Raw genomic sequence first — 26,186 nt, forward strand, 5'->3', positions numbered from 1 at the left:
AGTCCAGCCACCTGGACTAATTAAGCCTTATTCCTGATAAAGGCTTCAGTCCAGTCATCTGGACTAATTAAGCCTTATTCCTGATAAAGGCTTCAGTCCAGCCACCTGGACTAATTAAGCCTTATTCCTGATAAAGGCTTCAGTCCAGCCACCTGGACTAATTAAGCCTTATTCCTGATAAAGGCTTCAGTCCAGTCATCTGGACTAATTAAGCCTTATTCCTGATAAAGGCTTCAGTCCAGCCACCTGGACTAATTAAGCCTTATTCCTGATAAAGGCTTCAGTCCAGTCACCTGGACTAATTAAGCCTTATTCCTGATAAAGGCTTCAGTCCAGCCACCTGGACTAATTAAGCCTTATTCCTGATAAAGGCTTCAGTCCAGCCACCTGGACTAATTAAGCCTTATTCCTGATAAAGGCTTCAGTCCAGTCACCTGGACTAATTAAGCCTTATTCCTGATAAAGGCTTCAGTCCAGCCACCTGGACTAATTAAGCCTTATTCCTGATAAAGGCTTCAGTCCAGCCACCTGGACTAATTAAGCCTTATTCCTGATAAAGGCTTCAGTCCAGTCATCTGGACTAATTAAGCCTTATTCCTGATAAAGGCTTCAGTCCAGTCATCTGGACTAATTAAGCCTTATTCCTGATAAAGGCTTCAGTCCAGCCACCTGGACTAATTAAGCCTTATTCCTGATAAAGGCTTCAGTCCAGCCACCTGGACTAATTAAGCCTTATTCCTGATAAAGGCTTCAGTCCAGCCACCTGGACTAATTAAGCCTTATTCCTGATAAAGGCTTCAGTCCAGCCACCTGGACTAATTAAGCCTTATTCCTGATAAAGGCTTCAGTCCAGCCACCTGGACTAATTAAGCCTTATTCCTGATAAAGGCTTCAGTCCAGCCACCTGGACTAATTAAGCCTTATTCCTGATAAAGGCTTCAGTCCAGCCACCTGGACTAATTAAGCCTTATTCCTGATAAAGGCTTCAGTCCAGCCACCTGGACTAATTAAGCCTTATTCCTGATAAAGGCTTCAGTCCAGCCACCTGGACTAATTAAGCCTTATTCCTGATAAAGGCTTCAGTCCAGCCACCTGGACTAATTAAGCTCTGAATAGCCTATTAGCTGCCCATCTTTCTCAGGTGTGATCTTGAGGCCCACTTGCAATGATGTTTCCTCAGCAGGAAGTGCAGAGCCGTAAATGGGCGGGCTGGCCCCCCTGAGAGTGGAGTGTATTCTGGTCTACCTGTATCTGCAGGTGTTGGCTGTGGTAGTTCCTCTCAAACAGAACACAGCGCTGTCCTTTGCTCTTATAGAAGGTCCTGACAGCCATCTTGTATCGGTCCAGTTCTTTAACCACCTCAGAGCTCAGTTCCACTACTGACTGGTAGTGACCGATGGGCAGTACCAACACATGCTGAGGGGTCAGACTGCCCTTAGCTAGAGCCAGGTAACACTGAGGGAAAATACATCAACACAAAATGGTTAACTGGGGGCTTCAGAGCCCCTTTTAAACACACAACAACAACAACAACCTCTTTCTACTATCAGTTGTAATACTCAGATTGTGTGGAAACTCACATGGGTACCAATGCTGATGACCAGGTGTTTCTCTACCTGAGGGCTGGCCAGACAGAACCAACAGGGACCGCTGGGCTGGGCTGAACCAGACACACACAGAGAGAGAGAGAGACATACATGAGAGGGTGGGAGACAGCGAGGGTGGGAGATGGTGTGTGAGGGTGTGTGAGGGTGTGTAAGGGTGTGTGAGGGTGTGGGAGGGTGTGTAAGGGTGTGTGAGGGTGTGTGAGGGTGTGTGAGGGTGTGTGAGGGAGTGTGAGGGTGTGTCTGTGAGAGCGAGGGAGACTCACGCGGCCTGCGAGGTTGTTTAGGCCCGTCTAGATCAAAGGGCGGTCTCTGACTCTGCCTGTCTGGATCCCACGGCTGTCCTTGATTCTGCCCGTCTCCGTCTGAGGGCCTCTTCCTGCCACGGCCCCCCCCACGCTGCTTCTTCCCCAGGTCAAAGAAGAACTGAGATGCAGGCTCCTGAGAGAGATACAGTACACAAAACATTCACAACACTTTCCATGACAGACTGACCAGCTGAATCCAGGTGAAAGATATGATCCCTTATTGATGTCACTTGTTAAATCCACTTCAAATCAGTGTAGATGAAGGGGAGGAGACATGTTAAAGAAAGATTTTGAAGCCTTGAGACATGGATTGTGTGTGTGTGCCATTCATAGGGTGAACGGGCAAGACAAGAAATTTAAGTGCCTTTGAACGGAATATGGTAGTAGGTGCCAGGCGCACCGGTTTGTGTCAAGAACTGCAAAGCTGCTGGTTTTTACACACTCAACAGTTTCCCGTGTGAATTAACAATCGTCCACCACCCAAAGGACATCCAGCCAACTGGACACAACTGTGGGAAGCATTGGAGTCGACATTGGCCAGCATCCCTGGAGTCCACATGGGCCAGCATCCCTGGAGTCCACATGGGCCAGCATCCCTGGAGTCCACATGGGCCAGCTTCCCTGGAGTCCACATGGGCCAGCTTCCCTGGAGTCCACATGGGCCAGCATCCCTGGAGTCAACATGGACCAGCATCCCTGGAGTCAACATGGACCAGCATCCCTGGAGTCAACATGGACCAGCATCCCTGGAGTCAACATGGACCAGCATCCCTGGAGTCCACATGGACCAGCATCCCTGGAGTCAACACGGACCAGTATCCCTGGAGTCAACATGGGCCAGCATCCCTGGAGTCAACATGGACCAGCATCCCTGGAGTCAACATGGACCAGCATCCCTGTGGAACGCTTTCGACACCTTGTAGAGTCCATGACCCGATGAAATGAGGCTGTTCTGAGGGCTGAAGGGGGGAGGGGGAGCAACTCAATATGAGGAAGGTGTTCCTAATGTTTTGTCCACTCAGTGTATATTTATCGTCTGCATTGTCAAAGCTGTGTGTGTTTTTAAGAAGGCTATTTTCTGATGATTATTTCCTTATTGGAATTTGGCCTTTAGATCATTAGTGTCCTTAGGTCTTGTTTTAAATGTGTATTTCAGCCCCACGGTCTGGCTTGATGCTTCGGCCCCGGGAGGACGAAACAGGACGACTATTTAGATTTGCCATTTCCTCTGGAGGGGGACGAGATGTTCCTCCTCTGGAGGGGGACGAGATGTTCCTCCTCTGGAGGGGGACGAGATGTTCCTCCTCTGGAGGGGGACGAGATGTTCCTCCTCTGGAGGGGGACGAGATGTTCCTCCTCTGGAGGGGGACGAGATGTTCCTCCTCTGGAGGGGGACGAGATGTTCCTCCTCTGGAGGGGGACGAGATGTTCCTCCTCTGGAGGGGGACGAGATGTTCCTCCTCTGGAGGGGAACGAGATGTTCCTCCTCTGGAGGGGAACGAGATGTTCCTCCTCTGGAGGGGAACGAGATGTTCCTCCTCTGGAGGGGGACGAGATGTTCCTCCTCTGGAGGGGAATGAGATGTTCCTCCTTGAGGTCGGCAGCGTTGGTCTTCCCATGTCCGTCCGTCCGTCCGCCCGTCAAACCTTTCAATATTTTATAGTTGTTGGCCTTCTACACTACATGACCAAAAGTATGTGGACACCTGCTCGTCCAAAATCTCATTGCAAAATCATGACCATTAATATGGAGTAGCCATGAGGTCAAAGGAATTGTCCGTAGAGCTCCGAGACAGGATTGTGTCAAGGCACAGATCTGGGGAAGGGTACCAAAACATTTCTGCAGTATTTAAGGTCCCCAAGAACACAGTGGCCTCCATCATTCTTAAATGGAAGAAGTTTGGAACCACCAAGACTCTTCCTAGAGCTGGACGCCCGGCCAAACTGAGCAATCTGGGGAGAAGGGCCTTGGTCAGGGAGGTGACCAAGAACCCGATGGTCACTCTGACAGAGCTCCAGAGTTCCTCTGTGGAGATGGGAGAACCTTCCGGAAGGACAACCATCTCTGCAGCACTCCATCAATCAGGCCTTTATGGTAGAGTGGCCAGACGGAAGCCACTCCTCAGTAAAAGGCACATGACAGCCCGCTTGGAGTTTGCCAAAAGGAACCTAAAGACTCTCAGACCTGTGGTTTGACGAAACCAAGATTCAACTATTTGGCCTGAACACCAAGCATCACGTCTGGAGGAAACTTGGCACCATCCCTACGGTGAAGCATGGTGGAAGCATCACGTCTGGAGGAAACCTGGCACCATCCCTACGGTGAAGCATGGTGGTGGCAGCATCATGTCTGGAGGAAACCTGGCTCCATCCTTACGATGAAGCATGGTGGAAGCATCACGTCTGGAGGAAACCTGGCACCATCCCTACGGTGAAGCATGGTGGTGGCAGCATCATGTCTGGAGGAAACCTGGCTCCATCCCTACGGTGAAGCATGGTGGAAGCATCACGTCTGGAGGAAACCTGGCACCATCCCTACGGTGAAGCATGGTGGTGGCAGCATCACGTCTGGAGGAAACCTGGCACCATCCCTACGGTGAAGCATGGTGGTGGCAGCATCATGTCTGGAGGAAACCTGGCACCATCCCTACGGTGAAGCATGGTGGCAGCATCATGTCTGGAGGAAACCTGGCTCCATCCCTACGGTGAAACATGGTGGCAGCATCATGCTGTGGGGATAGTTTTCAGCAGCAGGGACTAAGAGACTAGTCAGGATCGAGGCAAAGATGAACAGAGCAAAGTACAGCGAGATCCTTGATGAAAACCTGCTCCAGAGCGCTCAGGACCTCAGACTGGGGCGAAGGTTGACCTTCCAACAGGATAACAACCCTAAGCACTCTGCCAAGATAACTCAGGAGTGGCTTCGGGACAAGTCTCTGAATGTCCTTGAGGGGCCCAGCCAGAGCCTGGACTTGAACATCTCTGGAGAGACCTGAAAATAGCTGTGCAGCAACGCTCCCCATCCAACAAGACAGAGCTTGAGTGGATCTGCAGAGAAGAATGGGAGATCCTTCCCAAATACAGGTGTACCAAGCTTGTAGCGTCATACCCAAGAAGACTCGAGGCTGTAATCTCTGCCAAAGATACTTCAACAAAGTACTGAGTAAAAGGTCTGAATACTTATGTAAATGTGATATGTTTATTTTGCGTTATAAATGAGCAAACATGGAAACCCATTTCATGAAGCTCCTGACGAACAGTTCCTGTGCCGACGTTGCTTCCAGAGGCAGTTTGGAACTCAGTGAGTTCTGCAACCGAGGACAGACGGATTTTACGTGCTACGTGTTTCAGCACTCGGCGGACCCGTTCCCCTCGGCGTTCCCCGTTCCCCTCGGCGTTCCCCGTTCCCCTCGGCGTTCCCCTCGGCGGTCCCCGTTCCCCTCGGCCGTTCCGTTCCCCTCGGCGGTCCCGATCCCCCTCGGCGGTCCCCGTTCCCCCTCGGCGGTCCCGTTCACCCTCGGCGGTCCCGTTGGTCCCGTTCCCCCCGTTGGTCCCGTTCCCCCCGGCGGTCCCGTTCCCCCCGTTGGTCCCGTTCCCCCCGTTGGTCCCGTTCCCCTCGGCGGTCCCGTTCCCCTCGGCGGTCCCCGTTCCCCTCGGCGGTCCCCGTTCCCCTCGGCGGTCCCCGTTCCCCTCGGCGGTCCCGTTCCCCTCGGCGGTCCCGTTCCCCATCGGCGGTCCCCGTTCCCCATCGGCGGTCCCCGTTCCCCATCGGCGGTCCCCGTTCCCCATCGGCGGTCCCCGTTCCCCATCGGCGGTCCCCGTTCCCCTCGGCGGTCCCCGTTCCCCTCGGCGGTCCCGTTCCCCTCGGCGGTCCCGTTCCCCCTCGGCGGTCCCGTTCTGTGAGCTAGTGTGGACTACCACTTCACGGCTGAGCCATGACTGCTCCTAGACTTCACAATAACAGCCCTTACAGTCGACCGGGGCAGCTCTAACAGCGGAGAAAGTTGACATTCTGACTTGTTGGAAAGGTGGGATCCTGTGGCGGTGCCACGTTGAAAGTCACTGAGCTCTTCAGTAAGGCCATTCTACCGCCGATATTAGTCTATGGAGATTGCATGGCCGTGTGCTCGATTTTATACACGTCAGCAACAAATGTGGCCGAAATAGGAGAATCCAATAATTTGAAGGGGTGTCCACATACACAAGCATCTTAGTTGTTGGCCTTTATTTAGCATGGAGCATTTCTCCAAACCCTGAGAGGTTTTCAGATCCTATCAGTGTGTGTGAGTGTACCTGGACAGTAGGGTGTGATAGACCTCCTGTAAGGGTATTCAGATCCTATCAGTGTGTGTGAGTGTACCTGGACAGTAGGGTCTGATAGACCTCCTGTAAGGGTATTCAGATCCTATCAGTGTGTGTGAGTGTACCTGGACAGTAGGGTCTGATAGACCTCCTGTAAGGGTATTCAGATCCTATCAGTGTGTGTGAGTGTACCTGGACAGTAGGGTCTGATAGGATCTGAATACCCTTACAGGAGGTCTATCAGACCCTACTGTCCAGGTACACTCACACACACTGTTAGGATCTGAATACCCTTACAGGAGGTCTAACAGTGTGTGTGAGTGTACCTGGACAGTAGGGTCTGATAGACCTCCTGTAAGGGTATTCAGATCCTATCAGTGTGTGTGAGTGTACCTGGACAGTAGGGTCTGATAGACCTCCTGTAAGGGTATTCAGATCCTATCAGTGTGTGTGAGTGTACCTGGACAGTAGGGTCTGATAGACCTCCTGTAAGGGTATTCAGATCCTATCAGTGTGTGTGAGTGTACCTGGACAGTAGGGTCTGATAGACCTCCTGTAAGGGTATTCAGATCCTAACAGTGTGTGTGAGTGTACCTGGACAGTAGGGTCTGATAGACCTCCTGTAAGGGTATTCAGATCCTAACAGTGTGTGTGAGTGTACCTGGACAGTAGGGTCTGATAGACCTCCTGTAAGGGTATTCAGATCCTATCAGTGTGTGTGAGTGTACCTGGACAGTAGGGTCTGATAGACCTCCTGTAAGGGTATTCAGATCCTAACAGTGTGTGTGAGTGTACCTGGACAGTAGGGTCTGATAGACCTCCTGTAAGGGTATTCAGATCCTAACAGTGTGTGTGAGTGTACCTGGACAGTAGGGTCTGATAGACCTCCTGTAAGGGTATTCAGATCCTAACAGTGTGTGTGAGTGTACCTGGACAGTAGGGTCTGATAGACCTCCTGTAAGGGTATTCAGATCCTAACAGTGTGTGTGAGTGTACCTGGACAGTAGGGTCTGATAGACCTCCTGTAAGGGTATTCAGATCCTAACAGTGCGTGTGAGTGTACCTGGACAGTAGGGTCTGATAGACCTCCTGTAAGGGTATTCAGATCCTAACAGTGTGTGTGAGTGTACCTGGACAGTAGGGTCTGATAGAGTATTCTCTCCAACCATCTTCCTGTAAGGGTTTTCAGTGACATCCTGAGGCTGTTTGACCAGTTCTGATGACTCCATGCTTTTCATCGGGATAATGTTGAAGGCATACAGGTACTAGAGAGAGAGAGAGACAGTTACAATACATCCTGGTACTAGAGAGAGAGAGACAGTTACAATACATCCTGGTACTAGAGAGAGAGAGAGACAGTTACAATACATCCTGGTACTAGAGAGAGAGAGAGACAGTTACAATACATCCTGGTACTAGAGAGAGAGAGAGACAGTTACAATACATCCTGGTACTAGAGAGAGAGAGAGACAGTTACAATACATCCTGGTACTAGAGAGAGAGAGAGAGACAGTTACAATACATCCTGGTACTAGAGAGAGAGAGAGACAGTTACAATACATCCTGGTACTAGAGAGAGAGAGAGACAGTTACAATACATCCTGGTACTAGAGAGAGAGAGAGACAGTTACAATACATCCTGGTACTAGAGAGAGAGAGAGAGACAGTTACAATACATCCTGGTACTAGAGAGAGAGAGAGACAGTTACAATACATCCTGGTACTAGAGAGAGAGAGAGAGACAGTTACAATACATCCTGGTACTAGAGAGAGAGAGAGAGACAGTTACAATACATCCTGGTACTAGAGAGAGAGAGAGAGACAGTTACAATACATCCTGGTACTAGAGAGAGAGAGAGAGACAGTTACAATACATCCTGGTACTAGAGAGAGAGAGAGACAGTTACAATACATCCTGGTACTAGAGAGAGAGAGACAGACAGTTACAATACATCCTGGTACTAGAGAGAGAGAGAGAGAGAGAGAGACAGTTACAATACATCCTGGTACTAGAGAGAGAGAGAGAGACAGTTACAATACATCCTGGTACTAGAGGTTCTGATGTACAATACCTTTCAAAAGTTTGGGGTCACTTAGAAATGTCCTTGTTTTTGAAAGAAAAGCTAAATATTTGTCCATTAAAATATCATCAAATTGATCAGAAATACAGTGGAGACGTTGTTAATGTTGTAAATGACTATTATAGCTGGAAACGGCTGATTTTTAATGGAATATCTACATAGGCCCATTATCAGCAACCATCACTCCTGTGTTCCAATGGCACGTTGTGTTAGCTACTCCACGTTTGGATTATGTTAGCACACTAATCCACGTTTTACAATTATGTTAGCACAGCTGAAAACTGTTGTCCTGATTAAAGAAGCAGTAAAACTGGCCTTCTTTAGACTAGTTGAGTATCTGGAGCGTCAGCATTTGTGGGTTCGATTACAGGCTCAAAATGGCCAGAAACAAAGAACTTTCTTCTGAAACTCGTCATTCTATTCTTGTTCTGAGAAATTAAGGCTATTCCACGCAAGAAATTACCAAGAAACTGAAGATCTCGTACAACGCTGTGTACTACTCCCTTCACAGAACAGCGCAAACTGGCTCTAACCAGAATAGAAAGAGGAGTGGGAGGCCCCGGTGCACAACTGAGCAAGAGGACAAGAACATTACAGTGTCTAGTTTGAGAAACAGACGCCTCACAAGTCCTCAGCTGGCAGCATCATTAAATAGTACCGGAAAAACACTGGACAGAGGAACTCTGGTGTTTTGCAGGTACTATTTAATGAAGCTGCCAGTGGCCAATAACATCCTCCAACACAGAGAGGGGAGTGGCCAATAACATCCTCCAACACAGAGAGGGGAGTGGCCAGTAGAGAGGGGAGTGGCCAGTAGAGAGGGGAGTGGCCAGTAGAGAGGGGAGTGGTCAGTCGAGAGGGGAGTGGCCAGTAGAGAGGGGAGTGGCCAGTAGAGAGGGGAGTGGCCAGTAGAGAGGGGAGTGGCCAGTAGAGAGGGGAGTGGCCAGTAGAGAGGGGAGTGGCCAGTAGAGAGGGGAGTGGTCAGTAGACAGGGGAGTGGCCAGTAGAGAGGGGAGTGGCCAGTAGACAGGGGAGTGGTCAGTCGAGAGGGGAGTGGCCAGTAGAGAGGGGAGTGGCCAGTAGAGAGGGGAGTGGCCAGTAGAGAGGGGAGTGGCCAATAACATCCTCCAACACAGAGAGGGGAGTGGCCAGTAGAGAGGGGAGTGGCCAGTAGAGAGGGGAGTGGCCAGTGACATCACCTTTCTCTTCTCTGGGTTGTTGACGGTTGCCAGGGCGATGAATCTGCTGACGTGCTGAGTGTTCTCCTGAAGAACAACATGATTTCTACACACACACACACACACACACACACACCACACACACACACACACACACACACACACACACACACACACACACACACACACACACACACACACACACACACACACACACACACACACACACACACACACACACACACACACACACACACACACACACACACACACACACACACACACACACACACACACACACACACACACACACGTTAACTCCCTCTACTGCAGCAAAGTGGTATTATGGTAGTTTATATACAGTGTGTATTACCCTGTAAGGTTGTGTGTGTGATAGTGTGTGCTAGCCATCACTGCTAGCTATCTTCGTCCAACTAACGTAGTCAACACTGCTAGCTGCCTAGTCATCACTGCTAGCTAGCCAACTTCTACCGACTAGCAGCACTGCAGAAACTATTACATTACAACGTAACGACTTGATTAGTGTGGTGTTAGTGTTAGTTAGCCAGCTACATAGTTGTCTTTGCTGTCTCTGTATCTAAGATAATTGTGTAGTTTGAGTATTATCGAGGTGAGCTAGCCAGCCGCGACGCGGCGCCAGACTTACTCAACACACCTAGTCATCATTAACCCACTGCCAGCTAGCCAACCGTTACCGACTAGCAGCGCTGTAGATACTAATACTTTACAACGGAACGATTTGACTAGTGCAGTGTTACCTAGCTAGCTACCTAGTTGTCTTTGTCATAGCTTGATAATTGTTAGCTAGCCAGCCATCGAGGTTAGCTAGCCAGCTATTTCCGTCCCCCGCGACCCCATTTTTCCTAACCCAGCCAACTATAACCGACGAGCAGCATTGTAGAAACTAAATACATTACAAGGAACGTCTTGATTAGTGTTATGTTAGCTAGCTAGCTACAAAGTTGCTTTGTATCATGACAAGGGGTAGTACTGAAACTATCGAGGTTACCTAGCCAGCTACACGTTCAAAGTCAACAACGCAGCCACTGCTAGCTAGCCTACTCCACCAGCCAGCAGTACTGTATCATTTTAGTCAATAAGATTTTTGCAACGTAAGCTTAACTTCCTGAACATTCGAGACGTGTAGTCCACTTGTCAGTCCAATCTCCTTTGCATTAGCGTAGCCTCTTCTGTAGCTTGTCTACTATGTGTCTGTCTATCCCTGTTCTCTCTCCTCTGCACAGGCCATACAAACGCTTCACACCGCGTGGCCGCTGCCACTCTAACCTGGTGGTCTCAGCGTGCACGACCCACGTGGAGTTCCAGGTCTCCGGCAGCCTCTGGAACTGCCGGTCTGCGGCCAACAAGGCTGAGTTCATCTCAGCCTATGCTACCCTCCAGTCCCTAGACTTCCTGGCGCTGACGGAAACATGGATTACCACAGGTAACACTGCTACTCCTACTGCTCTCTCCTCGTCTGACTACGTGTTCTCGCATACCCCTAGAGCATCGAGCCAGCGGGGTGGTGGCACTGGAATCCTCATCTCTCCCAAGTGGACATTCTCTCTTTCTCCCCTGACCCATCTGTCTATCTCCTCATTTGAATTCCATGCTGTCACAGTTACCAGCCCTTTCAAGCTTAACATCCTTATCATTTATCGCCCTCCAGGTTCCCTTGGAGAGTTCATCAATGAGCTTGATGTCTTGATAAGTTCCTTTCCTGAGGATGGCTCACCTCTCACAGTTCTGGGTGACTTTAACCTCCCCACGTCTACCTTCGACTCATTCCTCTCTGCCTCCTTCTTTCCACTCCTCTCCTCTTTCGACCTCACCCTCTCACCTTCCCCCCCTACTCACAAGGCAGGCAATACGCTTGACCACATCTTCACTAGATGCTGTTCTTCCACTAATCTCATTGCAACTCCCCTCCAAGTCTCCGACCACTACCTTGTATCCTTTTCCCTCTCGCTCTCATCCAACACTTCTCACTCTGCCCCTACTCGGATGGTATTGCGCCGTCCCAACCTTCGCTCTCTCTCTGTGTGTGTGTGTGTGTGTGTGTGTGTGTGTGTGTGTGTGTACCTGTAAGGTCGTCTCTCATAGTGAACTCCCTCTACAGCAGCGAAGTGGTATTACGGTAGTGTGTGTGTGTGTGTGTGTGTGTGTGTGTGTGTGTGTGTGTGTGTACCTGTAAGGTCGTCTCTCATAGTGAACTCCCTCTACAGCAGCGAAGTGGTATTACGGTAGTGTGTGTGTGTGTGTGTGTGTGTGTGTGTGTGTGTGTGTGTGTGTGTGTGTGTGTGTGTGTGTGTGTGTGTGTGTACCTGTAAGGTCGTCTCTCATAGTGAACTCCCTCTACAGCAGCGAAGTGGTATCGGGGCTTCAGCTTGTAGGCCAGCTGGGAGATGGAGCTCGTTCCACACAACTTGTTCACTTCCTGAAACAAAACATACATTTATTTTGTTTACAACTATAGCTCAAGTTTTATTCTATTTACCTTTTTAGATTTTATTCCTTAATATTTTATATTTTGTTACATGCTTCATTAAACATTTGCACAAAAGGTTCTATAGAAAAGGATAAGTAACCAAATATGACCTTTAATTAGTTGAGTTTAATTCCAAATGGAATAAGAAATAGGTTTTTACATGTGGTCATTTTACATCAACTATTGATTCATTGAATTTACAGAAAATGTTCTATAATCGGGATATGAGAATTTGGCCATATCGCCCAGCCCTAACTCCAGACCCACAATGCCGTTCGTTCAGACAGAGGACAGTTGGGTCAGACAAGAGGACAGTTGGGTCGGTCAGAGGACAGTTGGGTGGGTCAGACAAGAGGACAGTTGGGTCAGACAGACAAGAGGACAGTTGGGACAGACAAGAGGACAGTTGGGTCGGTCAGACAAGAGGACAGTTGGGTCAGACAGACAAGAGGACAGTTGGGTCGGACAGACAAGAGGACAGTTGGGTCGGTCAGACAAGAGGACAGTTGGGTCGGTCAGACAAGAGGACAGTTGGGACAGACAAGAGGACAGTTGGGTCGGACAGACAAGAGGACAGTTGGGTCGGACAGACAAGAGGACAGTTGGGTCGGACAGACAAGAGGACAGTTGGGTCGGACAGACAAGAGGACAGTTGGGTCGGTCAGACAAGAGGACAGTTGGGTCGGTCAGACAAGAGGACAGTTGGGTCGGTCAGACAAGAGGACAGTTGGGTCGGTCAGACAAGAGGACAGTTGGGTGGGTCAGACAAGAGGACAGTTGGGTCGGTCAGACAAGAGGACAGTTGGGTGGGTCAGACAAGAGGACAGTTGGGTCGGTCAGACAAGAGGACAGTTGGGTCGGACAGACAAGAGGACAGTTGGGTCGGTCAGACAAGAGGACAGTTGGGTCGGTCAGACAAGAGGACAGTTGGGTCGGACAGACAAGAGGACAGTTGGGTCGGTCAGACAAGAGGACAGTTGGGTCGGTCAGACAAGAGGACAGTTGGGTCGGTCAGACAAGAGGACAGTTGGGTCGGTCAGACAAGAGGACAGTTGGGTCGGTCAGACAAGAGGACAGTTGGGTCGGTCAGACAAGAGGACAGTTGGGTGGGTCAGACAAGAGGACAGTTGGGTCGGACAGACAAGAGGACAGTTGGGTCGGTCAGACAAGAGGACAGTTGTGACAGACAGGGGACAGACAAGAGGACAGTTGGGTCAGACAGACAAGAGGACAGTTGGGTCGGACAGACAAGAGGACAGTTGGGTCGGACAGACAAGAGGACAGTTGGGTCGGTCAGACAAGAGGACAGTTGTGACAGACAGGGGACAGACAAGAGGACAGTTGGGTCAGACAGACAAGAGGACAGTTGGGTCGGTCAGACGAGAGGACAGTTGGGTGGGTCAGACGAGAGGACAGTTAGGTCGGTCAGACAAGAGGACAGTTGGGACAGACAAGAGGACAGTTGTGACAGACAGGGGACAGACAAGAGGACAGTTGGGTCAGACAAGAGGACAGTTGTGACAGACAGGGGACAGACAAGAGGACAGTTGGGTCAGACAAGAGGACAGTTGGGACAGACAAGAGGACAGTTGTGACAGACAGGGGACAGACAAGAGGACAGTTGGGTCAGACAAGAGGACAGTTGGGTCGGTCAGACAAGAGGACAGTTGGGACAGACAAGAGGACAGTTGTGACAGACAGGGGACAGACAAGAGGACAGTTGGGTCAGACAAGAGGACAGTTGGGTCAGACAGAGGACAGACAAGAGGACAGTTGGGTCAGACAAGAGGACAGACAGAGGACAGCGTGTCTTACGGGGCTGTTGGCGTACTGCCAGACTCCGCGGGGCCACTGTGACGTCAGCAGGATGTCCACTCCTCTGAACTGGTTGTTGTTGATCAGCGGCTCCACCAGCTGATGGAGGTCTTCAGGAGAGAAGCAGTGAGCTGGAGTCGGGTCCAGACGTCCTTCACGACCACTCACATACGCTATCTGCAGGCCTGACGCCCCGGAGAAAACACCTCGACGACCTGACACACACAGCGAGAGAGAGATCAAGATCAAGCCTGGGAACAGCAGTGGAAATACAGAGCGGTATTACGCAGGGGTCAGAGGTCAGGGGTCAGAGTCTATTATTACCCAGGTAGGGTTAGGGTCAGAGTCTATTATTACGCAGGTAGGGTTAGGGTTAGGGGTCAGGGGTCAGAGGTCAGGGGTCAGAGTCTATTATTACCCAGGTAGGGTTAGAGGTCAGGGGTCAGAGTCTATTATTACCCAGGTAGGGTCAGGGGTCAGAGTCTATTATTACCCAGGTAGGGTTAGGGGTCAGGGGTCAGAGTCTATTATTACCCAGGTAGGGTTAGGGTCAGGGGTCAGAGCCTATTATTACCCAGGTAGGGTCAGAGGTCAGGGGTCAGAGTCTATTATTACCCAGGTAGGGTTAGGGGTCAGGGGTCAGAGCCTATTCTTACCCAGGTAGGGTTAGGGTTCAGAGTCTATTATTACCCAGGTAGGGTTACGGTCAGGGGTCAGAGTCTATTATTACCCAGGTAGGGTTAGGGTTAGGGGTCAGAGGTCAGAGTCTATTATTACCCAGGTAGGGTTAGGGTCAGGGGTCAGGGGTCAGAGTCTATTCTTACCCAGGTAGGGTTAGGGGTCAGAGTCTATTATTACCCAGGTAGGGTTAGGGTCAGGGGTCAGAGTCTATTATTACCCAGGTAGGGTTAGGGTTAGGGGTCAGAGGTCAGAGTCTATTATTACCCAGGTAGGGTTAGGGTTAGGGGTCAGGGGTCAGAGCCTATTCTTACCCAGGTAGGTGATGTCAGTCTACTCAGGGGTCAGGGGTCAGAGTCTATTCTTATCCAGGTAGGTGATGTCAGTCTACTCAGGGGTCAGGGGTCAGAGTCTATTCTTATCCAGGTAGGTGATGTCAGTCTACTCAGGGGTCAGGGGTCAGAGTCCTATTTTATTTTATCTTTATTTAACCAGGCAAGTCAGTTAAGAACAAATTCTTATTTTCAATGACGGCCTACCGGGGAACAGTGGGTTAACTGCCTTGTTCAGGGGGCAGAACGACAGATTTGCACCTTGTCAGCTCGGGGGATTTGAACTTGCAACCTTTCGTTTACTAGTCCAACGCTCTAACCACTAGGCTACCTGCTGGTTACTAGTCCAACGCTCTAACCACTAGGCTACCTGCTGGTTACTAGTCCAACGCTCTAACCACTAGGCTACCTGCTGGTTACTAGTCCAACGCTCTAACCACTAGGCTACGCTGCTGGTTACTAGTCCAACGCTCTAACCACTAGGCTACGCTGCTGGTTACTAGTCCAACGCTCTAACCACTAGGCTACCCTGCTGGTTACTAGTCCAACGCTCTAACCACTACGCTACCTGCTGATTACTAGTCCAAAGCTCTAACCACTAGGCTACCTGCTGGTTACTAGTCCAATGCTCTAACCACTAGGCTACCTGCTGGTTACTAGTCCAACGCTCTAACCACTAGGCTACCTGCTGGTTACTAGTCCAACGCTCTAACCACTAGGCTACGCTGCTGGTTACTAGTCCAACGCTCTAACCACTAGGCTACCCTGCTGGTTACTAGTCCAACGCTCTAACCACTAGGCTACGCTGCTGGTTACTAGTCCAACGCTCTAACCACTAGGCTACGCTGCTGGTTACTAGTCCAACGCTCTAACCACTAGGCTACCTGCTGGTTACTAGTCCAACGCTCTAACCACTAGGCTACCTGCTGGTTACTAGTCCAATGCTCTAACCACTAGGCTACGCTGCTGGTTACTAGTCCAACGCTCTAACCACTAGGCTACCCTGCTGGTTACTAGTCCAACGCTCTAACCACTAGGCTACCTGCTGGTTACTAGTCCAACGCTCTAACCACTAGGCTACGCTGCTGGTTACTAGTCCAACGCTCTAACCACTAGGCTACCTGCTGGTTACTAGTCCAACGCTCTAACCACTAGGCTACGATGCTGGTTACTAGTCCAACGCTCTAACCACTAGGCTACCTGCTGGTTACTAGTCCAACGCTCTAACCACTAGGCTACCTGCTGGTTACTAGTCCAACGCTCTAACCACTAGGCTACCCTGCTGGTTACTAGTCCAACGCTCTAACCACTAGGCTACCTGCTGGTTACTAGTCCAACGCTCTAACCACTACGCTACCCTGCTGGTTACTAGTCCAACGCTCTAACCACTAGGCTACGCTGCTGGTTACTAGTCCAACGCTCTAACCACTAGGCTACCTGCTGGTTACTAGTCCAACGCTCTAACCACTAGGCTACCTGCTGGTTACTAGTCCAACGCTCTAACCACTAGGCTACGCTGCTGGTTACTAGTCCAACGCTCTAACCACTAGGCTACCCTGCCGCCCCAGGGTGATGTCAGTCTACTCAGGGGTCAGGGGTCAGAGTCTACTCTTACCCAGGTAGGTGATGACAGTCTACTCAGGGGTCAGGGGTCAGAGTCTATTCTTACCCAGGTAGGTGATGTCAGTCTACTCAGGGGTCAGGGGTCAGAGCCTACTCTTACCCAGGTAGGTGATGTCAGTCTACTCAGGGGTCAGGGGTCAGAGCCTATTCTTACCCAGGTAGGTGATGTCAGTCTACTCAGGGGTCAGGGGTCAGAGCCTACTCTTATCCAGGTAGGTGATGTCAGTCTACTCAGGGGTCAGGGGTCAGAGCCTACTCTTACCCAGGTAGGTGATGTTGTCAGCCAGCTCACAGCCGTCAGCACTGGGGAAGAAGCGGGTGGTTTCCTGGCTGGCTGCTCCCAGGATGTAGGTGTGGATGGGAGCTGCAACAACCAAGTCAAGACAATGTCGCTCCAGACCCACAATGCAGTTCATAACTCCTGACCCACAATGCAGTTCATAACTCCTAACTCCTGACCCACAATGCAGTTCATAACTCCTGACCCACAATGCAGTTCATAACTCCTAACTCCTGACCCACAATGCAGTTCATAACTCCATACCCACAATGCAGTTCATAACTCCTAACTCCTGACCCACAATGCAGTTCATAACTCCTAACTCCTGACCCACAATGCAGTTCATAACTCCTAACTCCTGACCCACAATGCAGTTCATAACTCCTAACTCCTGACCCACAATGCCGTTCATAACTCCAGACCCACAATGCAGTTCATAACTCCTAACTCCTGACCCACAATGCAGTTCATAGCTCCTAACTCCTGACCCACAATGCCGTTCCAGACCCACAATGCAGTTCATAACTCCTAACTCCTGACCCACAATGCCGTTCATAACTCCTAACTCCAGACCCACAATGCAGTTCATAACTCCTAACTCCTGACCCACAATGCCGTTCATAACTCCTAACTCCAGACCCACAATGCCGTTCCAGACCCACAATGCCGTTCCTAACTCCTAACTCCTGACCCACAATGCCGTTCATAACTCCTAACTCCAGACCCACAATGCCGTTCCTAACTCCTAACTCCAGACCCACAATGCAGTTCCTAACTCCTAACTCCTGACCCACAATGCCGTTCATAACTCCTAACTCCAGACCCACAATGCAGTTCCTAACTCCTAACTCCAGACCCACAATGCCGTTCCTAACTCCAGACCCACAATGCCGTTCCTAACTCCAGACCCACAATGCCGTTCCTAACTCCAGACCCACAATGCCGTTCCTAACTCCAGACCCACAATGCCGTTCCTAACTCCAGACCCACAATGCCGTTCCTAACTCCAGACCCACAATGCCGTTCCTAACTCCAGACCCACAATGCCGTTCCTAACTCCAGACCCACAATGCCGTTCCTAACTCCAGACCCACAATGCCGTTCCTAACTCCAGACCCACAATGCCGTTCCTAACTCCAGACCCACAATGCCGTTCCTAACTCCAGACCCACAATGCCGTTCCTAACTCCAGACCCACAATGCCGTTCCTAACTCCAGACCCACAATGCCGTTCCTAACTCCAGACCCACAATGCCGTTCCTAACTCCAGACCCACAATGCCGTTCCTAACTCCAGACCCACAATGCCGTTCCTAACTCCAGACCCACAATGCCGTTCCTAACTCCAGACCCACAATGCCGTTCCTAACTCCAGACCCACAATAGGTTACCTTTCTTTGCTCCAGATTTGTACTCCTGCCATTCAGCCTGAGCTTCTGGAGAGGAACCGAAGAAGTTTCCTACACAGAGCAACAGCTGCAGAGAGAGAATAGGAGATGAGATACTGATGGGATGTGTGAGAGTGTGTTTGTGTTGTTAGGACTTACATCAAACTGGCCGCTCTTCTTCTGGACGGTTCGGACGCGGTTAAACACAGCATTAATGTTTCCTTCCACGTCACCACATGCGAGGCTGGAATAGATTAAAACAGTATTGAAATTGTAGTTAACTAGTTATGTGCAGAATTTATTGAAAACAGCAAGTGTACTTTCTCATGAAGAAACTGTACAACTGTACAACCGTAGCCATCTAGTTACCTACACGGCTGGTTGTGTTTTACTTTCACTGTTAGCTAGTTTTTATTAGGTTATAACTTTGACCTTTACTACCAAGTTAAGGGGGAAGCTAATAAATAACTATGAATTATCATAAGTGTAAACTCACATCTTCAACGGTTTTTCTCCCATGACGTTAAAAGTTGAAAAGCAGAGTTTTTTGTTAGCTAGTGTGTTAGCTAGCTCGTCTCCGGATAGCTAGCTGTAGACGGTGTGCGTCGATAATATTCTTCCCCCTCTGTTACGGACGAAATAAACCTTCCCATCTCCATAAAAACACATTCTGGTTATTAGTACAATTAACACAGAACCATGCAAACACAACGTTTATTATTGAGCTAATACGTGATTTGTATAGGTACTCCCCCCACCCCGACATGATGGAGTACTTTAATAAAACAAAGACAAATCCTTTATACCGGAAATGATTCTATTCGGATGGATGGACAGTCCGCCGGGTAGCCAGATATTTAGTGTTGTACACGCTACAAAATCATAAAGAAATCTCATTTTGTGTTGTCCTTCGGCATTTTTGGAGACATGCTTTAGTAGGACACCTTCAGTTTTGAACCAAAGCGACTATAAAACCTGTCCTGTTTCCTCTCTTATCTGGCAACCCCGACGTCAGTGTCGTCTACTAGTTACCACAGCCACAAAGTTAAACAAAAAATGGTCTATCGTAAAAATGCATACATTGTTGTTGCTTTTTGGTCTTAATTTAAGGTTAGGTATACGGTTAGCACTGAGGTTAACGTTAAGCTTACAATTTAAAGAAGATACATTGTAGAAATAGGCAGGACTGGATTTTGTGGCTGTGGTAACTATTGATAACCGGACCAAATTTCTATTTGATTTAGCTCGGCAGTAAGCTGACGTGCTAGCTAGTTAACGTGACGTGCTAGCTAGTTAACGTGACGTGCTAGCTAGTTAACGTGACGTGCTAGCTAGTTAACATGATGTGCTAACGAGCTTTAGTTACACGCACAGCGCCTCGGAAACCGCTCATAGCCTGTCTGTAATTTCATCATGTCGCCGTTGAGGCAGAGACACCAGTTCGACTTCAAAACAGCACAAACAACCTGCCTGAATAATTCGTGCTAGTTGGCTTTCTTCACAGGTCTCCTCTCATGCACTGATCAGGGGCTAAACACATTTACTGAGCTAGCTACCCTACATGGTATTCATAACACGCTACATGGTATTCACAACAAGCTACATGGTATTCACAACACGCTACATGGTATTCACAGCTACCCTACGTGGTATTCACAACAAGCTACATGGTATTCACAACAACCTACATGGTTTTCACAGCTACCCTACATGGTATTCACAACAAGCTACATGATTTTCACAGCTACCCTACACGGGTTTCACAGCTACACTACATGGTATTCACAACAAGCTACATGGTTTTCACAGCTACCCTACATGGTATTCACAACAAGCTACATGATTTTCACAGCTACCCTACATGATATTCACAGCAACCCTACATGGTATTCACAACAAGCTACATGGTTTTCACAGCTACCCTACATGGTATTCACAGCTACCCTACATGATATTCACAGCTACCCTACATGGTATTCACAGATACGCTAAAGAGCGGCGATGCGTTAAACAACACTATCAACAAGGCAGGTCCTACAGGCCCTAGTTTCTACCTTCTTAACAGCACTATCAACAAGGCAGGTCCTACAGGCCCTAGTTTCTACCTTCTTAACAGCACTATCAACAAGGCAGGTCCTACAGGCCCTAGTTTCTACCTTCTTAACAACACTATCAACAAGGCAGGTCCTACAGGCCCTAGTTTCTACCTTCTTAACAACACTATCAACAAGGCAGGTCCTACAGGCCCTAGTTTCTACCTTCTTAACAGCACTATCAACAAGGCAGGTCCTACAGGCCCTAGTTTCTGCCTTCTTAACAACACTATCAACAAGGCAGGTCCTACAGGCCCTAGTTTCTGCCTTCTTAACAACACTATCAACAAGGCAGGTCCTACAGGCCCTAGTTTCTACCTTCTTAACAACATTATCAACAAGGCAGGTCCTACAGGCCCTAGTTTCTACCTTCTTAACAACACTATCAACAAGGCAGGTCCTACAGGCCCTAGTTTCTACCTTCTTAACAACACTATCAACAAGGCAGGTCCTACAGGCCCTAGTTTCTATCTTCTTAACAACACTATCAACAAGGCAGGTCCTACCGGCCCTAGTTTCTACCTTCTTAACAACACTATCAACAAGGCAGGTCCTACAGGCCCTAGTTTCTACCTTCTTAACAACACTATCAACAAGGCAGGTCCTACAGGCCCTAGTTTCTACCTTCTTAACAACACTATCAACAAGGCAGGTCCTACCGGCCCTAGTTTCTACCTTCTTAACAGCACTATCAACAAGGCAGGTCCTACAGGCCCTAGTTTCTACCTTCTCAAACAATGCTATAAACAAGGCAGGTCCTACAGGCCCTAGTTTCTACCTTCTTAACAACACTATCAACAAGGCAGGTCCTACAGGCCCTAGTTTCTACCTTCTTAACAACACTATCAACAAGGCAGGTCCTACAGGCCCTAGTTTCTACCTTCTGAACAACACTATCAACAAGGCAGGTCCTACAGGCCCTAGTTTCTACCTTCTTAACAACACTATCAACAAGGCAGGTCCTACAGGCCCTAGTTTCTACCTTCTTAACAACACTATCAACAAGGCAGGTCCTACAGGCCCTAGTTTCTACCTTCTTAACAACACTATCAACAAGGCAGGTCCTACAGGCCCTAGTTTCTACCTTCTTAACAGCACTATCAACAAGGCAGGTCCTACAGGCCCTAGTTTCTACCTTCTCAAACAATGCTATAAACAAGGCAGGTCCTACAGGCCCTAGTTTCTACCTTCTTAACAACACTATCAACAAGGCAGGTCCTTGTTGATAGACTATGGGAGGAGCTCAGTACTACATAGATCCTTGACTACATGGATCTCTATTCCACATCAGGTAACTGATGACAGCAGGATAATTAGATACAAAAAATTAAATTAAATACACCTTATGGAACATTGGGGACTGTGAAGAGACAAACACAGGCACAGACACGCACACACATTACAACATACACACTAGACACACACATACACACATTACAACATACACACTAGACACACACATACACACATTACAACATACACACTAGACACACACATACACACATTACAACATACACACTAGACACACACGTACACACATTACAACATACGCACTAGACACACACATACACACACACACATTACAACATACGCACTAGACACACGCATACACACATTACAACATACACACTAGACACACACAGACACACATTACAACATACACACTAGACACATACGTACACATGGATTCTGTGTTGTAGATATGTGGTAGTAGACTTGGGGCCAGAGGGCACACACTTAATCTGTTGTGAATGTATTGTAATGTTTTAAAGTGTATAACTGCCTTAATGTTGCTGGACCTCAGGAAGAGTAGCTGCTGCCTTGACAGGAACTAATGGGGATCCATAATAAACCCCAGGAAGAGTAGCTGCTGCCTTGGCAGGAACTAATGGGGATCCATAATAAACCCCAGGAAGAGTAGCTGCTGCCTTGGCAGGAACTAATGGGGATCCATAATAAACCCCAGGAAGAGTAGCTGATGTCTTGGCAGGAACTAATGGGGATCCATAATAAACCCCAGGAAGAGTAGCTGCTGCCTTGGCAGGAACTAATGGGGATCCATAATAAACCCCAGGAAGAGTAGCTGCTGCCTTGGCAGGAACTAATGGGGATCCATAATAAACCCCAGGAAGAGTAGCTGCTGCCTTGGCAGGAACTAATGGGGATCCATAATAAACCCCAGGAAGAGTAGCTGCTGCCTTGACAGGAACTAATGGGGATCCATAATAAACCCCTGGAATAGTAGCTGCTGCCTTGGCAGGAACTAATGGGGATCCATAATAAACCCCAGGAAGAGTAGCTGCTGCCTTGGCAGGAACTAATGGGGATCCATAATAAACCCCAGGAAGAGTAGCTGCTGCCTTGGCAGGAACTAATGGGCATCCATAATAAACCTCAGGAAGAGTAGCTGCTGCCTTGGCAGGAACTAAATGGGATCCTTAATTATAACACACACATGAGAGAACAAGAGATGGAAAATATATTAAATAATATTCATAGTTCAGTTATTTGAGTTTATCTATCCTATCAAATCCTCTGTTAAAGCCTCATTATATTTACACAAATAAACTCTATTGAATTGTAATACTGTGTCCCTTGATGAATTTGCTCCAAGCTTTCCTTCCAATAAATCACAAGCAAATACCTTATTCCAGTTGGTATTTGATGGGATCAGGTGTGTGTCAGAGCTGATTGCAAGCTGCAAATGAGTTAACACAGAATCCTCCATTATACAATATTTATTATTTATGAAATACGTGATTTTCTATATACTTTCTCTCTGACATGTTAGAGCTCTTTGAAAAATCGTTTATACCAAAAATGATTCTAGTCCGATGACTGACGATAGAGCAATGTGAATGCTCCGGGTTGCCAGATAAGTTTATATTTTTTATTATTCTAGTTGTAAAAGTTGTCCCACTACAAAATCATAAAGAAATGTTCCATTTTATTTTGTTGAGATCCGTTGACAGTTTGGAGACGTTTAGTTTGTTGGGCACCTTTAGATTTGAACCAAAGCAAAGACTGTCTTTTATATTGACAATATAGTCCATTGACTGCTCTAACAATGGAAATACATGTCCCCAAAGATGGAAGGCAGGCAGGTGGGAGGAGGCAAGATCAGGTAGGACCATTATAGCCAATGATAGGGCAAATAGCGGTGAACAACAGGCCATAGAGAGAGCGATAGAGGACTCATCTTTGTATCTGTGCCATTATAGCATCTGTGACAGCATGAGCATCGCCATTAAGGCTATCTCCATTTTAAAGTAGTCAATTTTCTTCTTCGTTGGCTGATTTCCTTCAACTAATAGAAATCCCCACCCAGTTGACTACTTTAAAATGGTGGAAGCCCTCAATGGCAATGTCATTTTTTTTTTAAGTTGCTGAAATGCTACATTTCCACCTATATCAGTGCATTCATAACACAACCTAACTATTACAAAACTTCTATTGGATCAAATAAGCCTCACGTAGCAAATTAGCAATTACCTTTTTGTTGACAATTTTGACACTCATTGACCTCTATACGAACATTTCTCAATTCGTGGTCTTATTTATCGTGGACAGATTTCGGGCGAAGTAAAACGTCTCACTTTGCCTCTTCCTCTCTGACCAAAGCAACTGAAGAAACTTTGTTTTTCCTACATTATCTGGCAACCCTCATGCCTTCTCTACCAGAGGGTCGTCACTAGTTAACACAGCCACAAAGTCATAACCCCCCCGCCTATTTCTACAAAATATCTTCTTAAACTCTGATTTTAAAACTAACACTGCTAACCTTGTACATAGCCCTAACATTAAATTAAGACAGTTTTTTCATTAATTTTTACGATTTGGCCTTTGTGGCTGTGTTATCTAGCAGAAACCCCACCAGAGAGGTTCTCCATCCTGGCATTTGCCTCCATCCTGGTCTCTCCGAAGTGCCCGGACCAAAAACAGGAAGTAAGTAACAAAATCAAACGTATAATTCAGTTTCTGCTTGAGGCTCGATGTGGTAAAAGGATAGAGCCAATGATGGAAACGGGTTGCAACATAAACACAACACAATAACACGCTGAAATGTAGACACCACAAGCTACTCTGATCTAACATGGCGTCGGAGACTTTTCGTCTTCTTTCATTTAGCTGGGCATGCTAGCTAGTTAGCATGATGTGCTATGGCTAACGTTAACTACCAGCACAGGGCCTCCAACTGCCAATAGCCTGGTTGTGTAATCATGTATACGTTGCTGCTACTGTTTTATCTATCCCGTTGCCTAGTTACTTTACCTGTATGTACATATCTACTTCAATAACCTCGTACCCCTACACATTGACTCGGTACTGGTACCCTGTGTATATGGCCAAGTTATTTTTTATTTGATGTGGCCGTTGTTGTAAAGCCTCTATTTTGACTAAGACACAGCCGTAACTATAAAAGCCTTACTGAACGAACGAAGCTAGTTAAATAATTCGTGTTTTAGCCAAAGTGCATTAGCTAGCAGCTAGCTAGTACCACTACTACGACTGGGTGCATCTCATTCCTATTAGTTGGCTTCCTTCACTCGTCTCTTCTCCTGTCATTCACTGATCTTGGGCTGAACAAGCTTCCCTACATGATATCCACAGGCTCAACTAGCTACATGATATCCACAGGCTCAGCTAGCTACATGATATTGACAGGCTCAGCTAGCTACATGATATCCACGGGCTCAGCTAGCTACATGATATCCATGGGCTCAGCTAGCTACATGATATCCATAGGCTCAGCTAGCTACATGATATCCACAGGCTCAGCTAGCTACATGATATCCATAGGCTCAGCTAGCTACATGGTATCCATAGGCTCAGCTAGCTACATGATATCCACAGGCTCAGCTAGCTACATGATATTGACAGGCTCAGCTAGCTACATGATATCCACGGGCTCAGCTAGCTACATGATATCCATGGGCTCAGCTAGCTACATGATATCCATAGGCTCAGCTAGCTACATGATATCCACAGGCTCAGCTAGCTACATGATATCCATAGGCTCAGCTAGCTACATGGTATCCATAGGCTCAGCTAGCTACATGATATCCACAGGCTCAGCTAGCTACATGATATCCATAGGCTCAACTAGCTACATGATATCCACAGCTCAGCTAGCTACATGATATCCATAGGCTCAGCTAGCTACATGATATCCACAGGCTCAGCTAGCTACATGATATTGACAGGCTCAGCTAGCTACATGATATCCACGGGCTCAGCTAGCTACATGATATCCATGGGCTCAGCTAGCTACATGATATCCATAGGCTCAGCTAGCTACATGATATCCACAGGCTCAGCTAGCTACATGATATCCATAGGCTCAGCTAGCTACATGGTATCCATAGGCTCAGCTAGCTACATGATATCCACAGGCTCAGCTAGCTACATGGTATCCACAGCTCAGCTAGCTACATGATATCCACAGGCTCAGCTAGCTACATGATATCCATAGGCTCAACTAGCTACATGATATCCATAGGCTCAGCTAGCTACATGGTATCCATAGGCTCAGCTAGCTACATGGTATCCACAGGCTCAGCTAGCTACATGATATCCACAGGCTCAGCTAGCTACATGGTATTCACAGGCTCAGCTAGCTACATGTATTCATAGGCTCAGCTAGCTACATGATATCCATGGTATTCACAGGCTCAGCTAGCTACATGATATTCACACGCTCAGCTAGCTACATGTATTCATAGGCTCAGCTAGCTACATGATATCCATGGTATTCACAGGCTCAGCTAGCTACATGGTATTCACAGGCTCAGCTAGCTACATGATATTCACAGGCTCAGCTAGCTACATGATATTCACAGGCTCTGCTAGCTACATGTATTCATAGGCTCAGCTAGCTACATGATATCCATGGTATTCACAGCCTCAGCTAGCTACATGGTATTCACAGGCTCAGCTAGCTACATGATATTCACAGGCTCAGCTAGCTACATGGTATTCACAGGCTCAGCAAGCTAC

The 26,186-nt window shown here is 48.1% G+C and overlaps 2 protein-coding genes across 5 annotated transcripts in view; one reads left to right on the top strand and one right to left on the bottom strand.

Moving 5' to 3' along the window:
- The window catches only part of LOC145877405 (CWF19-like protein 1), a 34,372-nt gene extending 15,484 nt beyond the window's left edge, over positions 1-18,888 (bottom strand). Inside the window, exons 1-11 of the mRNA XM_082972761.1 lie at positions 18,593-18,888; positions 18,256-18,340; positions 18,100-18,184; positions 16,692-16,793; positions 13,797-14,011; positions 11,818-11,930; positions 9,494-9,578; positions 7,344-7,478; positions 1,871-2,045; positions 1,581-1,660; positions 1,246-1,455 (exon numbers count right to left, since the gene is read on the bottom strand). Coding sequence (XP_082828887.1) covers positions 1,246-1,455; positions 1,581-1,660; positions 1,871-2,045; positions 7,344-7,478; positions 9,494-9,578; positions 11,818-11,930; positions 13,797-14,011; positions 16,692-16,793; positions 18,100-18,184; positions 18,256-18,340; positions 18,593-18,615 — 1,308 coding nt within the window. The 5' untranslated portion in view covers positions 18,616-18,888. The remainder of the gene's footprint in view (positions 1-1,245; positions 1,456-1,580; positions 1,661-1,870; positions 2,046-7,343; positions 7,479-9,493; positions 9,579-11,817; positions 11,931-13,796; positions 14,012-16,691; positions 16,794-18,099; positions 18,185-18,255; positions 18,341-18,592) is intronic.
- Positions 18,889-23,926: 5,038 nt separating this feature from the next.
- The window catches only part of dmtf1 (cyclin D binding myb-like transcription factor 1), a 58,603-nt gene continuing 56,343 nt past the window's right edge, over positions 23,927-26,186 (top strand). The window contains exon 1 of one of the 4 annotated variants that reach the window (XM_082972760.1): positions 23,927-24,134. The gene's annotated coding sequence lies outside the window, so the exon portion shown is untranslated. The remainder of the gene's footprint in view (positions 24,135-26,186) is intronic. The other 3 variants (XM_082972758.1, XM_082972757.1, XM_082972756.1) reach the window with 3 other exon arrangements.

Source organism: Salmo salar, unplaced genomic scaffold, assembly GCF_965601325.2.
Source record: "Salmo salar unplaced genomic scaffold, fSalSal1 ptg001230l, whole genome shotgun sequence".
NCBI classification, from domain to species: Eukaryota; Metazoa; Chordata; class Actinopteri; order Salmoniformes; family Salmonidae; genus Salmo; species Salmo salar.